General features: G+C 49.8%; 1 protein-coding gene across 1 annotated transcript in view; it reads right to left on the minus strand.

The window, feature by feature from the left end:
• Bend4 (BEN domain containing 4) overlaps positions 1–17,107 on the minus strand; it is a 33,082-nt gene extending 15,975 nt beyond the window's left edge. The window contains 5 exon segments of the mRNA XM_028882274.2: positions 7,452–8,018; positions 16,542–16,662; positions 16,665–16,958; positions 16,961–17,013; positions 17,016–17,107. Of these exon segments, the coding sequence (XP_028738107.2) occupies positions 7,452–8,018; positions 16,542–16,662; positions 16,665–16,958; positions 16,961–17,013; positions 17,016–17,052 (1,072 nt within the window). The 5' untranslated portion in view covers positions 17,053–17,107.
• Between the last annotated feature and the right edge of the window lie 4,361 nt (positions 17,108–21,468).

The following is a 21,468-nucleotide window of genomic DNA, read 5'->3' on the forward strand; positions in this document are numbered from 1 at the left end:
TTACTGAGTCAAACACTCCTTATTCCTATAATTTTGTTAATTTTGCCTTCGAGAAGGGCCACTGAGGCCCAGCACAGGCAAATGACGGTCAGGATCACAGCCATCAAGCAGCACCTGTCTACGGCTGCAGCTACTCTTGGGGGGCTTTCGTGTGCTCACAGTCCCTTCACCCCTAACTGGTAGTGGTTACCTGTTTAGTGACCCAGGGAACTAGTGGGGTTAGCTCTGCGCCTGCAGCTCAGTGAGTCACGACTCCTTCTTGGATTCTGTATTCCCAGGTTTGCAAAGTTGCTTGCTAAAGGTATGCTTGGAACTCCCCGAACTGGAACTTTCACCAGCCATTTGCAAAGACGTTTGGAATCTGAGTCGCCTGACAAATGTCCCAGCTGTGACAGTCTTGTTTCAGTTCTTATGCTGGAAGCAAGTGTCCCTGTCGTGGTTTATTTAGGGATGTTCCTTATATTTCCGTTTGGGAATTCCTTTTTAAAATGGCCCTCCACCGTAGTGCCGAAGTGCCAACACCCAGAGCACAGAAGAAACGAGGTCGCACACTTGTTAGTTGACGGCATTGTACAAAAGGCCTTCAGAGGCCTAAGCTTTGTATTTCTTCCAGAAGTAATGCCAGTGTTCACTAACTCCTTGGCTAACTCCGGTTCACAGGGTGCTCAGACAACGTTAACTACCCCGGCCGTGAGAACTCACTCCAGGCTGGAGGGTTACAAACTGGACACCCAGCCAGAAAGCCTGGACTACGTAACTCCCATCTACAGCTGCTCTCCCATCTCCTGAACCCCAGCTTCCTTGTCTGTAAGATGAAGTGGATGGCTGATGTGAGCCCAGAGTTAGAAGAATACACCATAATGACGGAACTTCGGCAGGGGCAATGGCCTGTGCCTATAAACCTAGCACTCAGGCGGGGAAGGCAGAAAAATCGGAAATTTGAGGGCTATGTACTAAGACCTTGTCTCAAAAAGGATGAAAGTAGGTTTTTCTTTTGTTCACATAAATGAAGCCTGGGCTGGCCTGGACCTCGATATATAGATCAGGCTGGGCCTGAACTAAGAGGTCCACGTGCCTCTGCTTCTCCAGTGCTGGCATTAAAGGTGTGGGCCACCATATCTGGGAGAAGTAGAGGCTTTTATAAAAATACTGGCAATATTAATCCCGGGAAAAACTGAATTTTCTTCCATATTTTTTAAAGGCTTATTTTTATTTTGTGCATGTGTATGCACCTGAGTGAGTAAGCACATGGGTGTGCTGCAATGTCTGGGCGCCATGTGTGTGCTGCAATGTCTGGACGCCGTGTGGGTGCTGGCTGCAGGTCAGGAGGGTGTTGGACCCTCCTGGAAATGGAGTCACAGACAGTTGTGAGAGGCCCCGATGTGGGTGCTGGGAACTGAACCTGCGTCCTCTGCCAGAGCGCCAAGTGTTCTTAACCTCTGAGCTCTCTCTCCAGCCCCGGAAACTCAATTTTTACATGTAAAAGAAAGAAATTAGACTGAAAACTTATATACAAAAATCAACCACCAATTTATGTTAAGACTATAAATATTAAAAACTACAGAGGAGGCCTAAATGTAAGGCCAGAAACTACAAAATTCCTACCAGAGGAAGGCAGCTGGGTCAAGGAAACATTTTCCTTACAAGCATGAGGACCTGGCTCCCATGTAAAAGGTTGGTGAGGTGTCGGAAGAAGGATCCCTGGGCTGGCAGGCTGGCCGGCCTAGCCTAAATATGAGCTACCAGCCAGTGAGAGACCCTCCCTCTCCCTTCCCCGCCCCCTCCACATAACACAGGCAAGAGCCAGGCACAGTGGCACACACATATAATCTCAGAACTTGGGGGCTGACTGTTTCAAAGAGGGGGGCAGGTAGGGACCCAACACATGTTTCTCCCAAGACATAAAAATGTCCATAATTCTCGCTCATATAAACCCTCCTCTAGCAAGAATTGTTGAAACCAAGGTTGGATAAAGCACAGGGACAAATAGCCAAACGAATGGAAACACATGAACTATGAACCAAAGGCTGAGGGGCCCCCAACTGGATCAGGCCCTCTGAATAGGTGAGACAGTTGATTGGCTTGATCTGTTTGGGAGGCATCTAGGCAGTGGTACCAGGTCCTGGGCTCGCTGCATGAGTTAGCTGTTTGAAACCTGGGACTTATACAGGGACGCTTGGCTCAATCTGGGAGGAGGGGACTGGACCTGCCTGGACTGAGTCTATCAGGTCGATCTCAGTCCTCGGGGGAAACCTTAATCTGGAGGTGGTGGGAAAGGGGGGTGGGCTAGGGAAAGGGGAGGGGGGCAGGAAGGGGAAGAACAAGGAAATCTGTGGCTGTTATGTAGAACTGAATAGTATTGTAAAATAAAATAAAAATAAAAATTAAAAAAAAAATGTCCACAATGCTGTCAATGAAAGGTGTTCGGAAGTCATTAACAAGGAAAACAAAACTCAATCTCATAACCTTTGGACGGACAGACATCATCAAGTCCAAAGGTGACACGTGTGGATGAGGGTGTGGAGAGAAGCAGCCCTTGTCCACTGTTGGTGACAGTGACCACTGTCCTCTCTATGCAGACTAGGGAGGTTCCTAAAGAAATTCAGCGCAACACACCATGTGACTTGGAATCAATCTCCCTTCTTTGAACACATTAAAAGGAAATAAAATTGCCACCCTGTGATGACATCCACTCTGTGTTTACTCTGAAACGGAAACGACTTGACTTTCCAGCAACAGAAAACCAGGCAGAGGGAAGTGTTCAGGGGACATTATTCATGTCTGATGAGTCTGTCTGTCTAAATTCTTATTTTGTATGTGTTCTCTTCCATTATTGTATATCACGTGTGTTCCTGGTGCCCATGGAGGCCCGAAGAGGGAGTCCAATCCTCTGGAACAGCAGTTACACTTGGCTGTGAGCTGCCACGTAGGTGCCGGGAACCAAACCCGGGTCTTCTGCCCAAGCAGTGAGTGCTGTTCACGGCAGAACCACGTCTCCAGCCCCTGTCTGATCTAGCCTATGTGTGGCATCTTAAAAAAAAAAAAAAAAAACAAATAAGCCAGGCATGGTGGCATACACCTTTAATCCCAGCACTCAGGAGGCAGAAGCAGGCGGACCTCTGAGTTCAAGGCCAGCCTGGTCTACAGAGCAAGTGGCCAGCCAGGGGTATACAAGGAGACCCGTCTCAGGAAATCCATTAATTTAAAGTTCTTTTATGTGGTGCACTTGGTGATCTTAAGACAGTTTTTCAGGCTGAGGATACAGTGCTTGCCTAGCACATGTGAAGCCCTGCGTTTATTTTCCAGCACCACATATAACTGGAGGAGAAGACAACCCTGGAACCACTCCCCAGTACTCCAGGGGCAGGAAGGAGGAGTTCAAGGCTATCAGTGGCTACACAGTGAACTGGCAGCCAGCCTGAAAACCAGGAGACTCTGTCTTAAAAAACAAAATAAAATACAAATATACAACCCCCATAGGTGTTCTTATTTTGATATCTATGGACTTTGTATTAAAAAATAATTATAACAGACAACTGTGATGTATGGTGGTATTTCTTCTCAGTGGGGCATAAGAATGGGTGTGACTCACATTTATTTCTTTCTTTCCTTCCTTCCTTCCTTCCCTCCCTCCCTCCCTCCCTCTCTCTCTTTCTTCTCTTTTTGCTTTTTTTGGGTTTTTCAAGGCAGGGTTTCTCTGTGTAGCTTTGAGCCTTTCCTGGAACTCACTCTGTAGCCCAGGCTGGCCTCGAACTCACAGAGATCCGCCTGCCTCTGCCTCCCAAGTGCTGGGATTAAAGGCCTGCGCCACCACCGCCTGGCTTACATTTCTTGGCATGTCAGATTAACATGGGATTTTTATATTCATTCCCCATGGGCACTCTTAATTCCTGTGACTGGGAGCTCACTAGATGGTACCCCACCTGACACCCTCTCCATTGAGAAGCTCCACCCACCACTGCCCCCTCATTAGCTCGCAAGCACTTCACAGGCCTGATCCAAGCGGCTCTATTTATTTATTGTAGCTGTTTCTTTTTAACCTGTTTTCATCTCTTACTAAAAAACTGAAAAAAATTTGGACACACTTCCAAATTCCTAGCGGAATGATCCAAAACAAAAGGAAAAGCGCCAATGTCCCTTCTTTGGGGTGAGCTGCCGGCACCCGAAAGGACCTCTGGGAGTGTGAGCACCTCCCAGCTTCTGGCTGGCAGACACTTCACCAGCAACACACAGCACTGGTGGACCGCCCTCCCCAACCTGCCCTGGGTCGGATCCAACACCTTCCCTTCCTCTTGTGACCCCAAGTGAATGATGACGGGCGGCCCCTTTAGTTCACTTATGCTCCAGGCTTTCCATCAGGGGAGACAATGAAGCAGGAACCTCCCCGTCCTGGCGGGGGACCCCGAAGACACTTGGGCTATCTGCAGCGCTAGCTCAACTGCTCTCAGCCTTCCTTACCCTCTGCTGCCTGCCCCGGATGTCCGTCTGTCACAATCTGTCAAACAGGGTAGAGTGTACAACCCGGCCCCAGGTCCTCCTACGGGAATGCGCTGTTTCTAGGACAGTGCCCCCCCCCCCCATTAGGGAGCAGGGACAAATACAGAAGCCACTGCTTGACAACACACATGGAACCACCTATCACTTACTGTACTTGTCTTCAAGTGGGTGTCTGGAAGTGAGTTTTCCTAAAACTGCCGTCACTAAGAGTCAAGAATGGGTTCTTGAATGATCCCCAACTTGTTGCTCACCCAACGGAGGCTGGGAGGAAGGCAAGAGGGCAGTGCCACCCTTGCCCTTTGGTCAAGCTTCTATCTTTAGGTGACACTTTCAATCTCTTTCTCTGGATAGTGACCACATTCGACAGGTCATCACCAATCAGCTTGATGGTCTTCATTTATCTGTACATAATTCATACCTTCATGTGTATTGCTGGGTTTCCACAGACGTAACGATGACAGGGTCTCACGTAGCCCACGACAGCCTCAAACTTGCTATGTACTTAAAGATGGCCCTGAACACTGACCCTCTGGCTTCTACCTTAGTGATGTACCACCATGCCCAGCTCTCCATACATATCTAATGTAATCACAGTTCTGTGTGAAATGGCTGTTGGTTCGAAGTTCATGGAAAATTCCTTAACAAGCCTGGGGTAACCACAGTAACTCTAGTGACCATTAGACTACCTCAGCCAGCGTCAGTTGGTATCTGATCATCAAGAGTGCTCAAGAAATTGTAGCATTTTCGCCTTCCTGGGAAGTTCAGTGACTAGCAGGCCACCAGCACCTGACCTGGATGAACCCCAAATTTATGATATGTCAAGAACTTGTCCACATGTTTATGACTAGAAATGACTAATATTCTGGACATTGACGTCACCTCTTCCTACACTCCGGAACGTGTAACCCAGGAGGCTTAGCTATGGTTCTGATCGGCTGATGCCAAGCTCTGCAGAGGCCCATCTCTACCTACGACATGCTTTTCTCTCTGCCCTGAAGAGGGATGGGAATGAGATAAAGGCTGGAGGTAAACTTCTAGTGAGTGGACCACATCTGTGGGGCTGGCAGCATGTAAAATCACAGTGAGCTAGCTGTGACCCCTGTCCCTGACCCGGGGATCCAAGTGACAGTGTGGCTTCACACAGCTTCCTAGGTTCTTCTGGGGTCTCCTGAGGGCAGGACAGCCGGCTGGGAAGATCAGGCAGATTGACTCCCCTTGCCTCTCCTTCCAAGACAAATACACAGTCAGATCCCACAAGGTTCTGAGCCCAACCTCTGCTCCAGTGGGAAAAGTCCTTTAATGAAGCAGGGAAAGGATCTTTAATTTTTAACTTGGCTCTCTCTATGCATATGTGTATGTGTTCATTTTCCAGACAGATTTTCATGTAGCTCATGCTGGCCTCAAATTCCCATAGCCAAGGATGACCCTGAACTCCTGATCCTCTGGCTCCACCTCTCAAGTTCTGGTACTGCTGGTACTGGAGCTGGGCAAACCCTAACATTTGTTTCTGGTTTTCCGTCCTATGTGTCCTAATAAACTGATGGGAGCTTTCTTCCGCATTTCTCTCTTTCTACACGAGCTACCAGTAACATGGCACGCGCGTGCACGCGCGCGCGCGCGCGCGCGCGTGCGCACACACACACACACACACACACAAAGCCAAGCTTTAACGGAAGACATAAGCAGTTTACATGTATTTTGCATTTTGAACATATAAGTATAGCTGTCTGAGTATACAGTTAACCATAAACGTGAAGACTGTGGGGATGTGGCCCTGCCTCTATCATCTTGGAGGGGTAAGTGATTAAAACAGCGCGGAGATCTTGATGTAGCTGACAATCTGGGTGTCAATCTAAGTCTCCTCCACACAGGGATGAAGTCGAAGATGCAAGTACAATTAGTGCTTTTCTTTTTCAGAACAATTTTTAAATGATGGACTTATTGCACTGGTGTTTTGCCTGCCTGCATATCTGTGTGAGGGTGTCAGATCCCCTGGAACTGGAGTTATAGATAGGTGTGAGCTGCCATATGGGTACTAGGAACTGAACCCTGGTCCTCTGGAAGAGCAGCCAGTGCTCTGAAGTGCATGTACCATGTGTACTTTTCTTAACAGCAGAAGAAAAAGCACTAACAACAAAAACTCAGGTCTTGTCCTAAGAAAACTCCAACCCTAACACTATGAAAATGGAAGGTGTTAGCTGGGCGGTGGTGGCGCACGCCTTTAATCCCAGCACTCGAGAGGCAGAGGCAGGCGGATCTCTGTGAGTTTGAGGCCCAGCCTGGTCTACAAAGCAAGCTCCAGGAAAGGTGCAAAACTACACAAAAAAACCCTGTCTCAGGAAAAAAAAAAAAAGAAAAGAAAGAAAAGAAAAAAGAAAATGGAAGGTGTCTAAGAGGCAGGGACTGCTTCACGTCAGGGTCACAAACAGTTTAATTAATGGTTTATCTTTGACCTACTAGTTTACAATTTCTAAATGAACTTTGTGGGAAGGGGGTTGGACACTGAAGGAGGGGGGCCAGGGAAAGGGCTGGACAGAGAAGACCATGTCCTTTCTTCAGTCCCAAATCCCGCTAAGGTAAGGGCGGTTTTGTTCACATCTGTCCCAGGGGACACAGGCCGTGGTAAGTACAGACCACTTTAAAGGGCTCTCAGACTTCTAACAGCTGATGCACATCAGTGTCAAGGCATCGCATCCAGGAATCACTTACATACCGAAGGAGACATCTTTCAGGACTATGGGCTTCGGGGCTTAACCCAAAAGACGTAACTTAACACAGACAAGACAGGTTAGGGCTTGTCCTGGAATTTCTGCCTGGACTGGGCAAGCCAAGGACATCTTATACACCCTGGTCCTACCCCCATCACCAAAGCCGCACGCACATGTACACACAGAGGCCGTCAAGACAACTATGGATTCGAGCTGCTGCTGTCTGCTCAAAGTGTGGCTGCGTACCTGGGATGCTCTCTAACTTCCGTCGGAGCTCTTCATTTTCTTGTTGTAACGAGATAACTTCCTGCTCCAGCTCCTGGCATCGAGGACAGTAGCCTTCCTCTTCCTCCTCCTCTTCCTCCTCCGGCAGCGTGGAGGAGGATGGGTGACCATGGGACTCGGACGTTGCTGGGGAGGTCCAGCCACCTAATGTATGCACCGGGGAGGTTGAGAGAGGGTCCACGTCAGCCAGGTGCCCATACTCACTGACTGACGAGGTGTTGGGAGTTGGGAAGCTCCCCGAGAGCAGATAATTCTGGAGAGAGTCAGTGAACACTCTCAGAAAGGCAGAAGTTTGTTGTTTTCTTTGCATATATTGCATCTCTATGTCTATGTTGTCAGAGGTCTGACTCTGGATCCCTTTTGCAATGTGACACTGGTCCTGTCGTTCGTTATAACTAGGGCCTTCCTGCTTGACGCAAGAAATCATGGATTGAGAATGGTTGGAGTCCAGAAGCTTTCCTCCACAATTTAAGAGACTAAGAACACGGCTGCACTGCTGGGCAAAGGCATCCAAGATCATGCGGCTTTCTGGAAGGGAAGGAGAGAGACGTGAGTGACCAGCAGCCAGGCACCGAAGAAGCAAGGCCCTCCATGTCCAGCTTAACCTCCCAACACAAAAGGCCCAGTGAACCCACCACAGAAGGGACACACAGCCCCCCATTGTTCCGAGACCAGTGGGTGCCTGAGCCACCCCAACCCCTAATTGTGAGAAAAGGCTGCGGAGAGGGCCCTCTCTGACCTGCCCGGGTCTGAACTCACACCTCTGGCTTCATTAATATCCTTACTCTAATGAATCGAGTAGGCCACCGCGGACTCAATCCCTCATTGATAGGAGGCCACACCGCAATCATTACTGCTATTTTTGGAGTGCCCTCTTGCCCTTGCTATTCATCAGCTGATACAATCCCTGCCACGACCACGAAGCTCACAGACGCAAACTGGAGAACAGAGATTAGTCCTTGTGAAGGGCTCACCAGAAATCTGAGGTAACCCAGAGGGCTCTACAGGCCAGAGGATGAGCGCGAGGCAAAAACGGTCACCCGACACCTCCACTCAACGGCCTTCCTAATCTGGGACTCATGTCAATGTGTAGATTTGTGATGTGGCAGCACCATCTGAAAATGGGCTGTCTCTCCTCTCAGAGCCATTCACTGGCCTGTCGCGTCTCTCCAAAGGGGCAAAAAGTGCGGGTGCCACGAGGCCCACAGACCTGAATTCTAAGCACACTGTCAAGCAGTGGAAAGTAAAAAGTGAAGAGAAACCAACCAGCTTGCTACAGAGACAAGGGAAAAGCCTCTCCCAGATCCCGAAAGCACTATTTAATGTTGTCCAGTGCATCTGAAATGTGATCGAAACAGGGGGCCCCTCCTGTTCGTCACCACGTAGACACATCTCCCTAGTACAGAGTGACACTTTTCAGGCCATGTTCAGCGGATTTCTTCTCCTTACTCAGAATAATGGTAACAAACAAAATATTGGAGAACTCAGGGGCCAGAAACTTACTTGTCATAAATATGTAGCTAGCTTTCTCTGAAAATACTGGCTAGGTATTTTTGTTTTACTTGGCCTGGGGGAAAAAAAAAAAAAAAAAAAAAAAAAAAAAAAAAAAAAAAAAAAAAAAAAAAAAAAACATTTCGAGACAGGGTTTCTCTGTGTAGTTTTGGAGCCTGTCCTAGATCTCACTCTGTAGACCAGGCTGGCTTTGAACTCACAGAGATCCGCCTGTTAAAGGCATGTGCCACCACCACCCGGCTGGTTCTTTTAAATGAAAAAAAGTGAGATGCTTAGGTCTTCTTTGAGGTTGAGAAAACAGATGCAGTAAAACCCTCCAAGAAAACTCAGCATGTATGGAGAATGAAAACACAGCTCTAGCAGTCTGTGTTAGCATTGCCCAAGCTACTCTGGACCAAACAGGAGGCTCATCTAAACCTAGGAATTGGGGATCAGCCTAGGCAGCACAGTGAGGCCCCTTCTCAGGAAAAATGGGGTGGTGGGAAGAGGCAGGGGATGACTCGGGACATGGACAACATACACTGAGACGTCTGTCCAATAAATAGTCAATGTTCTACCTTTTTTTTTTCTTAGCACATTTTCATGAAGTGAGTAGGTATTAGGGAAGGGTAGTCCAAATGTCCTGTTTCAATTACTTAACTGGGAGACATAAAAAAAAAAAAAAAAAAAAAAAAATCCCAGCAGTGCCCCCAACGCACAGGAAGTATCCATCCCCCAAGTCTGTACAATGCTCCCATTCCGGGGAGTCCTGAGCCAAACTCTCCTGTCCAGGACAGGATAAACTATACTGGGCTGGGAGAGTCGGGTTATTACAGTGCTTCAGATATACCCACTCAAGAGTGGATCGATACATACCACTGATGACAGATCAATCGGTAAAGTGGCATACACAAGGGTCCCAGCTCTGTCTCCAGCATCCACATAAAAAGATGGATGTGGGGGTTTATGCTTGTAATCCCAGCACTAGAAGACGGAGACAGAACGGTTGCCCCGGGGCTCCCTGGCCTGCCAGCCAGCCAGCCTAGCCTCACGTCTAATCAGTGAGACCTTGTCTCCAAACAAGGCAAAGGCTGGGGAGACGGCCTTTGAGGGAACAGCTTGCTGCAGACGCAGGAGGACCTGAGTTCCGATTCGAGCACCTGTATAGGAAGCCAGCAGGGCAGCAAATGCCTCTAATCCCAGCACCACCGGGGAGGCACAGACCTGGAGCGGACTGACTAGCCAGTCTAGCTAAACAGTAAACTCCAGGTTCGGGAAGGGACCCTGGCTCAGGCAAATGGGGTGGCTGTCTGTACAAGAACTTCCGGACTCAGAAAGCCCCAGCCTTAACTGAGGAGCTACTGGGAGTTGATAGGCTGATGGAGTGTAATTCTGGGGGCAGGGGGTGGACACTAGCACACTGGCCATTCTGCAGTGAACTGCCACATCCCCACGCTCACGTGGACAGCATTAACCGGACTTAGTGGGTTATTACAAAAGAGAAGACACTAAGAGGGGACATACTCATGTGGGTCAGGACACGGGGAGGATCTGGGAGGGGGGAAGGGGGGGAGATGCGGTCCTATTTCATTGTCTATACCTGAGTTCTCAGACCTAACAAACAGGATGGGACAACTGAGGAAGACACCCAATGGTGACTTCTCTCTGGCCTCCCACCTGCCCCCCTCCATGGTTGTTTGGGAGGCCGATAAATACAGAACCTTTCCTTTTTATGGTGTTTTCAGATTTACTTGATCGGGGCTGGAAGTGGGCAGAAGACCACCACCACCTTTGAGAGACTGAAATCCCAGACTGCTTTCTTCTTGGTATACTTCCTTAACTTTCTCTTATAAACAACAACACCACCACCTGTGTTGAGGTGCGTGCCACATCACATGTAAAGGTCAGAGGGCAATCTCAGGTGTTAGCACCTCTACCTTGTTTGAGCACTGCCCAAGAGCACCCAGAGAGTCTCCTGCTGCTGTCTCCTATCTTCTATACAGGGGTGCTGGATTACAGGGGTGCTGGATTACAGGGACGTGCTACAGCATTTGGCTTCACCTGGGTTCTAGAGATGTAAACCAAGGTCCTTACACTTCCAACCCACTGAACCATCTCTCCAGTCTACTTCCTGTTCCGGAGAGCAGCACTACCCTACCCTTCCTCAGATTCTCCTGTGACAAGGTCAAGACCTAGGAATCCTTCCCCAAACCTCTCAGAAGGCCTACACCTGAGCTCTCTAGTCAAATACACACCATGGTGCCAGAGCTCCGAAGTGTGGACCGTCTCGGTGAAGATCAAAGGAGAGTTGGCAGACACCACGGGGCACCTCAAAACCCTGACACAAACCTGTCACTGAGGAGGTGCCGAGTCCTGATCTGTACCTATGTCCTCCGTCCTACTGATCCTCGGGTGCCAATTCTTCACTGACCAAACTAGGAAGCCACCAGACCCACACAGGTGGAGAGGTGTTCCACTCTCCTTATTTTACTTCCGTGTTTTTGTTCTTTTATTAGTAAAATCAAAGGGTGGTATTGATCGGGAAGGCTCAATTCTAGCACAAGAACAGTTTTCATCATTTAATCCTATAATCCCACACAAGACCTTAAGTTGTATTTACTGTTTGCATTTTAATCAGCGCAGTCCCAACTGATTTACAGCCCATACACCTTTAACATAACCTTGACAAAGGGACAATACAAAGGGAAAGGCTTAAATAGAACTGTCCAGAAAGAGCTGCTTAAATACATTTGTTTAGTGTCCTACAAAACACTGAGTAGTTTTAATCATATTGATGAATCGCATTACAGCATAGATTTTAAGGGGAAAAAAAAACTCTGACTTAGGGACAAGCGTGATTTGTTTTCTTAATTGAAGGATAAACTCATAACATGCTGAGAAAAAATCATTATGTAATATACTACATTATGAAGATAATCTATTAAAGTGCACTCAGAAAACCCGAGAATAGCGACGGTCACCAAATAGTTCTTGCCTGCAGATCTGAAAAGGCATCATTCTGAATTTGCTCTCAGAACTGATCCATAGAAAAACGGCAATTGTAAACCTTTAAGGTTGAATTTTCCCTCTTTTCAAAACCTTGAACTATCCCGGGCAGTATTATTTTAACACCATCATACAAAAGAGTGTGATAAAAATATCACCACTGCCCAGGGGGTCGGGGGTGGGGGGGCACAGTGTGTACCACGATCAGCAATACTTTAGCTTTCTGGACAGACTAAGTCAGAAATGCAGGAACTGTGCAAACCCCTTACCGCTAAGAAACGGAGAAAAGTTCTGTTTCCTATGAATACTGTCTTAAGTGAGCAAAGCATAAACATGGATTTTGTTAACTTTTTTTTTTTTTTTAAGTCTCTTGTCATTGAGTGCCCCACACTCAGGAGATAGCAGAGAAAAACAAAATCAAGAGTGGACAAAGGGACTTTAAAAACATCTATCCCTAACTTCCCCACAATGTTTATAAATCACAGTTCCACAGCCCTCTGAATGACCACTAATTTGGTATGCTTTACTGTGTGCCCACTGAGAGAGAACACTACGTTGTGTATTGTGCCCACCCTGATTCTGAAGTCTAAACTCATGGTTATTATTATTATTATTTTTTTAATTAAGACTTTCATTTCTTGAAATTCTTCTGCACTTGTGTGATCTGAATCCAGCCTAAATCTGAGAGGTGGCTAGGAGGCAGGATGGGAAACAGGCAGTCAAACATCGCCCCTTCTCTCTACTTTGACGGCCTTCTTCATAGGGAAAGCTGCGCACAGAATGTGTCCATCATAGCCGACCCCTCAAGAGAATTGTGTCTCTGGGAGGGAGATCACAGAACTGAAGATTAGTGGCAACCTTTTGATTTTAGCTCAGCCAAGGGTAAAATATGTTAATATTAAAGATGTAGGAGCAGAAAATTTTTAGAGACCTATTATGTATCCACACATTACATCTACCAAAGGACTCCCAACTAGTTCAGAATAGAGGATTCCCTTAAAACATTATCTTCTTCTTAAGTGGACTACATGGTATGGTACAGGAGACAGAAGTTAGGAAATTAAAGTGTCTTGGAAAACAGCACCCTTGTCTTAAATCAGTGAAGGATGTCTTTAAAAAAAAAAATGCCATCCATTTTTTTTCATAATGGCAAACGTCAACACAGCAAAACAGGATGCAATTTTTCTAAATAAATAAATCAATGATGTGTCAAAAATTAACAGATGAGTTAATATACTTGGTGCTATCAAAAGCAGGTGGTGCTTCCTAATATTCATCCTGCTCAGTCAATCCCTGAATATTTTCTGGACCATCAGTATATAAAATAGGATGCTGCTATTTGTGACGGCAAACAAAAGCAATCATGCCTGCCAAGCACATACTAGAACAGGCAGCATTTCAGCTCTGCTAGACAGAAAGTAATTAGAATGCTTTTAATGTCCAAAAGAATGATGCTGATAGGCTGCCACAGATGTGTAGATTTATGAATATTTATATGGTGGTTTATGGCTGACACTTTTATCAGTTGAAGAAGATAAAATATCTGCCTGACTCAAAAGCTTGACAGTCAGGTTAATAAAATCTCATTAAAGAGAATGACCTATGCAATTATATAGGATTTATTGTAATTCATTTTTGATTGTACTCTGCTTAAAGATGCAATTTCCCATTTCCTGATGCCAAATTTAGGCTGCATATCAAGATCTACGTGGGTTTTAACTCTAAGCCTCCCACAGAGGAAAAAAATATGCTTTTAAAAACCATGGTGTATTACCCCTTTTAAGGAAAATTATACTCTTCGTGAGATTTTTTTATAAGAATGTCGAAAAATCTATTTTTAATCACGTATTTCTTTTCTCAATGGCTTGCAGCATTTAATGGCAGATAAGATTCACTTCAACCCTTTGGTCTTCTCACATTTACCCTGGACAGTCAGTCATCCCTCTTCTGTCCCGAGCTCACACATCACACTGCTGCTGGACTATTTTCAGCTGCCAAGGTGGCCCCGAACCCTCACCACAATTCCAGGGCTGTGAGACCGCAACAGGCAAAGCCCCACCGGCCCCGCCCCGCGTGTTTAACCGGCCCGTGGTGAGCACACAAGCTCATTGGCTCAAAGTGGCACCATTAGTTCCTCGAAGAACCAATCAGCTCTCCACGTGGCTGCCCCTCAGATGGCCACTCACATCACCGTGCCCGTTGAGAGGGTCCTGTCCATCAGTGATTAATAGTGCCTTAATTTCTACGGCTCCCCCCTCTGCCTCCAGAACATTCTCTGTGACACACAGAAGAAACCTACGATCCAATTCCCATCTTTCCAACACACCACTAGGTAGACATCCAGCACACGCTCCCATCCTGTCGACCTCACCCTGGAGACCTTTCTAACAAACAAAAAACAAAAACAAAAACAAAAAAACCTCCCCAAGAAAAAAAAACCCAGACCAGAACAGCCCTGAGAAAACTGGGAATATGGGAAAGTTTGGGGGGGGGGGAAGCCCCTTCCTATCTTTAGATTCAGGGACAATGGTTTCTAACTTGCGACAGAGATAAACTAAAATAGGATACTATAAAAAATACTCATAGGAGGAAAAAAAATCAAAACCAAAAAAACTCCAAATGAAGATGGCAGAGAGACTTCCGGAATGAAAGCAGCCATGGAAAGGACGATAAGAAACTGAGTCTGAAAGAAATCGCCCGGCCACTGTGGCAGGGAAGAGCGACATATGGATGAAAACCGTAAGGAAGGAGTCGGTGGACAGTGTTCTGGAGGAAGGAAAAGACCGGGCAACCGCCTTGAACAAAGTGCGTGCCCGAGGACTGAAGCAGGCAGATAAGGGGTTCATCCCCAAACATGTGGTTGGAAGCAACCTCATTACCAGAGTGTAAAATACGGTCTATGGGAAAAGGACCCAAACTACGGAAAAACAACATGCAAAAAAACGCTGAGCTGGGCTAATGGGCACACTCAAGTAGTACAGAGATTGACTGAGGCCTGAGAGCCCCTAAATAATGAGTTCCAAGCCAGTGTGAGAACAGCCAAGACTCTTATTTCAAAAACAAAAACCAAACAGAACACGACAGCTGGGAGGGCCTAACTGAATATAAACACAATGGGATACTAGGATAAGGGCAATGAGGAAAAAAATACCCCAGAAACAGTAAGGAAGCCATGTAAGAACCCCAACACAGAATCTCTACCATCTCCAAAGCATGGGGGGATATGACAGGAACAACTCTTCACTGTAACCTGTAATTGGATTTTCTCTCTCCAAACCAATCCTTCACACGTCAAAATATTGACAAACAGCAGAGCTCTTAGCATGGGCATCTATAACTCCTTCAGAGACAATGCCCGCCTATTGTCACTAGGGGAAAAAAAAAAACAAGCAAACAAACAAACAAAACACACCACCACCAGAAAGTCTTGGATTCGCTGACAATCAGAAGCTGGGAGGCTCTTAAGTGCCCTGAAAGGCCTGAGCAGGGACTTCAGTTCTGATGAACCATAAACGCGGCTGTTATGTCCTTCCCCCCAGGAGCAGAGCCTGCGCAGGCCATGCTCAGTGCTCTCACACTCCCTGGAGGAGATAGCAATCTCGACCTCTGGATGGGCGAGCCCCACGCGACTCAGCGACACAGAAACCAGCGTCTCCCGGACTGGGTGGGTGGGGACTGGAACTCTGCTCTGGGGATGCCCTCGAATCCGCGGCTGGAGCAGGAGCGACCCTCACCAAACAAAAACAAACAAAACTTCACACACACACACACCCCAACCCAGCCGAGCACCAGGTCCACGGCTGACTGCGAGTGGAAGACCTACGTGTCTTCGCCACGGATAAAGCGAGGGGTGTGCGCCATCAACACCGGAGCGCACAGAGTAAAAGAAACCCAGAGACCTCCGGAGGCGACCAAGTGGCCCGGGTCCGGCCCAGGGAGGCGGGGATCTTCAAGAGGGCGAAGGACAGGCCCTTCTGGGTCAAAGAACCGCCTAGAAGGAGAAGCAGGCGGCGGGCGGGAAAGGGGAAGTGTGGAAAAAGTCGAGTGGCGGGGGATCAGATGGGCGTCTCCGTGGAGGCGCCTCGGCCTGCTGTCCCGGGGCCTATCCCCTCCCCAGCATCCACCACCCCAGGGCCTGCAATCCCCGCGGCCCCCCGCACCCAGCCCTCCCGCCCGCGGCCCAGCTTCTGGGCCCGAACCCGAGCCCGCACCCGGGAGCCACCTGTTAGGCGCGCGCGCGCCGTCGGAAGCCCGGGCCCGCAGCGGCGCCGGCAATCTTTCCGAAGTTACTCCTGCCCGAGCGCAGCACACGCTCCGGAGGCCTCCCGAGGCCCACCGACCCCCGCGTGCACGCACAGGCCTCCCCGGACCCCTCCACCCTCCCAATCCACCCCAAGCCCCGATCCCCACGCCACCGCCGGGGCTCCGCAAAGTTGCGGTCGGGGGACTCGGTACTTGCAACGGACCCCCCCCACCCCATCCCACCCCAACCCCGGGGCCCCCCCCCCACGCCACCGCCGGAGCTCCGCAAAGTTGCGGCCCGGGACTCGGTACCTGCACTGAGCTCCAGGCTGGCGCCGTCGCTACCCGCGCCGCGGCCGCCCGCGCCGCTCACCGGGGCCGGGCCGTACCTGACGACGGCGGCGAAGGACGACGACGACGAGGCGGCGGGGCCGTGGGCGGCGGCGGCGGCGGCGGCAGCGGCGGCGGCGGCGCCGGAGTCCTCGGGTGGCTCGGGGGCGCGGCGGGCGTGCAGGACGGCGACGACGACGAGGCGGCGGCGGCGGCGGGGGCCCGGCCTGACCCGGCCGGGTAGGACGGCTGCGTCGGGAACGGCGGCTCGCTGCTGCTGATGGGCACGGCGGCGAGCGGCGCGAAGGGCGGCGGCGGCGGCGGCGGCGGCGGCCGCGCGGGCGGCAGCTCCAGCAGCGTCGGTCTGTCGTAGCGCTTGGCCAGCGCCGGCCGCCGGCTGCTGGGAACGTCTTGAGGACGCTGTAGGGGCCGCGCTGCTTGTAGATGCGGGGCGCGCTGGGCCCTCCTCCGCCGCCTGCATCTCGGGCTCCATGCCGAGCCGGAGGCCCTGCCCGCCCCGCGCGCGGCTCCAGGGGTGGCGGCTCGGCCGCCCGGTCGCCGGCTCTGCCCGGCGCGCGCCGGCGGGAAGGCGTGTGTCTGAGCCGTGGCCGCCGCCGCCGCCGCCGCCGCTCCTGCCTGTCGCCGAGCCTGGCATCTCCGAGCCCCCGCGCGGGGGCTGCCGCCCAGCGCTGATTGACAGCCCGCCTCGCCAATGCCTGGAGGGAGAAAGGAGGTAAGGAGCAAGTGTTTAGGGTAATATCTGCTAATGATGATGGGGGGCGGGGCGGGGCCTGGCGCCCCGGCGGCCCGCGCGATCGGAGCCTCGGACGGGGGTCGTGGTCGTGGTGGTGGTGGTGGTGGTGGTGGTGGTGGCGGGAGGGGGGGAGGGGAAGGGAGGCCGCGGCCCCCAGGGGGACCCGGTTGGCGGGGAGGTGGCGGTGGGGGTGGGGGTGGGGTGGGAGGGGGTGCAGCAGGAGGGGGAGAGCACGGAACCTGGAGGGCGTCCTGGTGGGGACAGGTGGAAGAGGTGAGGGTGGTGGGGGAGTCCCGGGTCTCTCGGCTGTGGACGTGAGGCGGCCGCGATCGCCTGGGCCGGGTCCGAGCTTTGGAAGCGAGTTCCCGGCGCCCTCCTGCGTGACCTCCCAACTCTCGGAGTGCACGAAGGGGGTGGTACCTAGAAGTTAGGGCGGGGTCGCCAGAGTGCATGGGTGGGACGGTAAGTTCTTCTAGAAGGAAGCTGCACTCACTCTCTCCCCCCCCCTACCCCGCCCCCACCCCTACCTTCGGAAAAGAAGATCTTGAAGGACTTGGTGTGGGCTGCTGGGAGGTTTGTCCTGCCTTAGGGTCTCGCTGCTTGCTGTCTGGCGGCTGAACATGAAAGCGCTCAGGGCCTGGTGCTTGCATACTGTTTCGCTTGCTCTCCATAGGGGGCTGGGAGAGAGCCAGAGGGGGCGCCGTCGTTTCTCTCCATTCTACAGATTTGAAAGCTGAGGCTCCGCGAGATTAAAGGGAATTACCCAGATCCACACGGAGGAGGAGCGTGTGAGTGAGTTGCTCGGATGCAGGCAGGTCTTCAGAATTTAAAAGAGCTGGTAGACCGTGCGATGAAAGGGAACAAAATGACCTCACGCTTCCCTCGGGGATGGCGACTGCTTTGAACATTATTATTATTTATGCATATACTTTGCAAGACCAAGGTGGCCTGGGATCTCGCTTCCCGCGCTGCTCATTCTAACTGGCGCCACCAGGCTAGGGGTTCTGGGGAGCACGGGATCTCAATACTTGTTGGAATGAAGAAAGACCCCAGTAATTTGCAGGAGGAGCCTCAGAAGGTCCTTGAAATACAAGGAAGGGTTCTGGCCGCTGCCAGTTACTCCTTTCTATCTCAAAGGAAACATCCTTCATTTGGGCCTACTCTAGTCCCAACATCCCCTCCTCCCAAGCTTGGGTGCCAGCCTCGTTCATCATTATCCAGGTCCTTGATGGATGACCCTCACCCCTCCAATCTGGGAATTACTTTCTTATTCAGAGCTCTCTGTTTAGTCTTGGGAAAGTGACCCATTTTCTTCCCGGGTCCGGGTCTTTGACCTCTCATCTCCCAGATTTCCCTTCCTTCGGAAGAAGTCTTCCTTGCTGTTTCAGGGCCTGTGTTTCCCCCACCCCCGTAGACTGCCTTCCTCTCCTCTGCAAGCTCCTCAGATGGTGCTGTACCCCTCCTCCATTTATTAGAGATGAAATAAATAATGCCATAAATAAAAGTATTTGGGAGTCCAGGAACTGTCAGGGCTGATTAGGGCATAGAGGACATTTTCTTTCTCATTATGCAAAAGCATTTCATGGGGAAATAAAAGAGGTTTCATTGTAACTCATGCATGTCATATTTCAAGGAATTCAAGATATTAATCATATTTAACATTATTTGCAACGTTTCTTCTCCCTGGCTTCAGAAAACTGCTAAATGAGGACACGTGGATCACCAGGAAGAAAGGGAGAGGGACAGTTAAGAAATAATGAAATGCTGGTGAAAGACAGAGGGAGATGCCAGGGAGATGCTTCTTAGGCACATAAGTGAGAAATGGGGGAGTGACTTCTGAGACGGGAGGCAGATGAAACTGAATGATAGACGGAGGAAATAAACGATAACAAGCCTCCCCACACTTTCCTTTCTATCAAGCAGCTCTGGATTTTGTACTGAAATCTTTCCCCTCCCGCTTCGCTCCCTGATAATTTGCCGGTAACTCCTAGCTTTTGAAAAGAAGTTAGGGTGGCGATGGTGGCGGTGGTGGTGATGGGGGTTGGTGGGAAGAAACCCTTCAGCCCTCTGGGAAAGAATTGATTTCTTGTCCCTGGGGGTGGGGGTGGGCTATCTCTTTGATGCAGATTTATTTATTTATTTATCTAGGATTTGTTAATTTTATTTGCACGAGTGTCTTGCCTGCATGCGTGTGTGTGTGTGTGTGTGTGTGTGTGTGTGTGTGTGTGTGTGCACCGCATGGGTGCCTGGTGCCCGAGGGTCTGGAACTGGTATCACTGATGGTTGTGAGCTGCCGTGTGGGTGCTGGGAATCGAACCTTAGTCCTCTGCAAGAGCAACAAGCACTGTTCATCACTCAGCCATCTCTCTGTGCCCTTAAGTATATATTCTAAATTTATGTCATCCTTGCCACTCAAACAGCTGGAGAGACTGGGAGCGATAGTTGCTTATGTTTTACTGACTAAAGGGACCATCTATCCTTTATAGCCCAAAGTGGCCATTTCTATAAAAGCAAATACTGAAATGAGTGGTTGCTATGGTTGGGATCATCTCTAAACATACATGTTGGGAACTTAGTCCTTTTAGTCTAGGGAGGTGGGGCCCCAGGGCAGGCATTTATTACAGAAGGGCTCTGTCAAGCCTGGATTAGTGCCTGCTATAAAAGAGAATGGGGTTGTGAGTTTGAATTCTCGGGTGCTCATGTAGGTGATGCCTCTGCCACATTATGATGCCTGTTACAACAAAAAGTTTCTAAGCAGGTGTTGTTGCCCATCAACCCTGGATGTCTCAGCCTCTGGAATGGCAAAAACAAAGCAAAGCAAAGCAAAAAAAAAAAAAAAATCTACTTTCCGTTCTTTATAAATTGCTTAGCTTATGGTATGCTGCTATAACAGCACAAAGCAAACCTTGTAAAAGTAATGAGAAGGGAATTGTTGTAACAGCAGTTTCTTTACAATGTAGGAATGACTAGGTAGTAGGGTATGACAGAATTGGGGAGCAGAAACGTGAAAAGGCCTCGGTTGGTATGAATGAAGCATTAATGGTGATTCTGGTGAAAACTCAGAACTATAGAGACAGCATGGGATGTTTACAATGAGTTAAGCAGTTTTGATCAATGGTAGAAAAGTGAGGTTTGGTGGCTCGTACCTGTAATCCCAGCGCTACCCCCCTAATCTAGCACTCATTTGGGGGGCACAATCAAGAGGCCTGACTTGTAATACATATCCACACCCTATCTTAAAAAAGAAGAGGGAGGGGAGAAGGCAGGAGGGCAGGGCAGGCTGATGGCGAAGGGCATTCTAATGATCCCCAATTGGAGTGGGGATCAAAGCTTTAGAAGCTGGAGTACAAGCCATCTTGGTTGTACAGAACTCTGCCTTCAGAGTGTGTGGAAGGCAAAGCTTCTCCATAAAGAACAATGAAGTATGATGTCTGGCAGAATAAATATCTAAGCAGCCGCAAAGCCTTCAGAGGGCTGCGCGGCTTCTTTTGGCTGAGAGACCAGAGAAATGATTTAACGATGGAATTTATAATTAAAGGGGATGCAGAGCAGAAAGATGGGGAGATTTGCAGCCTGGCATGGTAAGAGTGAAGAAGCATGCCCAGGAGAGAATAATATGGGTATAGCCGGTAACCCTTTGCTCAAGAGATGATGTGGGTTCCCTTGCTGAGGGTCATCAGGATAATGGGACAGGGGCCTTAACTGTCTGAGATCTTTGAGACAAGCCAGCACCCTGAAGACAAAGTTTCCAGAAAGGTGTCTGTTGCCCAGAGCTACCTTGAAAGGCTCCTGCATTCTGGCGCAGCATTCCTGGGCTACTTCTGGTATGCCTCGAGCTGGACCCAGTTAGACCAGAAGGGCGGAAGCGGTGAGCTTTGGAAGTAGCTGTGTGTGCTGACTCAGTGTACAAGCTGCGGGACCAGTGGTCAAAGATATGTTGAACTGTTTGGAGCTTCAGGCAGGGACTTGTCCCAGGGGCAGGGTTACCGCAGAGAGCCCCGACTCGGGCAGTGCCTAATGCAGGCCCGGGAATAAGGGCCTCTTAAAACTGTAGAGTCATTGGTGTCCAGCCCTATCCTGGGAAAGCTGAATAGGCTGATCCCAGCACAGGCTGAGCAGTGGGTACCTGATGCTTTGGGGGCCAAACAGTTTAGG

Source organism: Peromyscus leucopus, chromosome 10 (assembly GCF_004664715.2).
Source record: "Peromyscus leucopus breed LL Stock chromosome 10, UCI_PerLeu_2.1, whole genome shotgun sequence".
Classification (NCBI taxonomy): Eukaryota; Metazoa; Chordata; class Mammalia; order Rodentia; family Cricetidae; genus Peromyscus; species Peromyscus leucopus.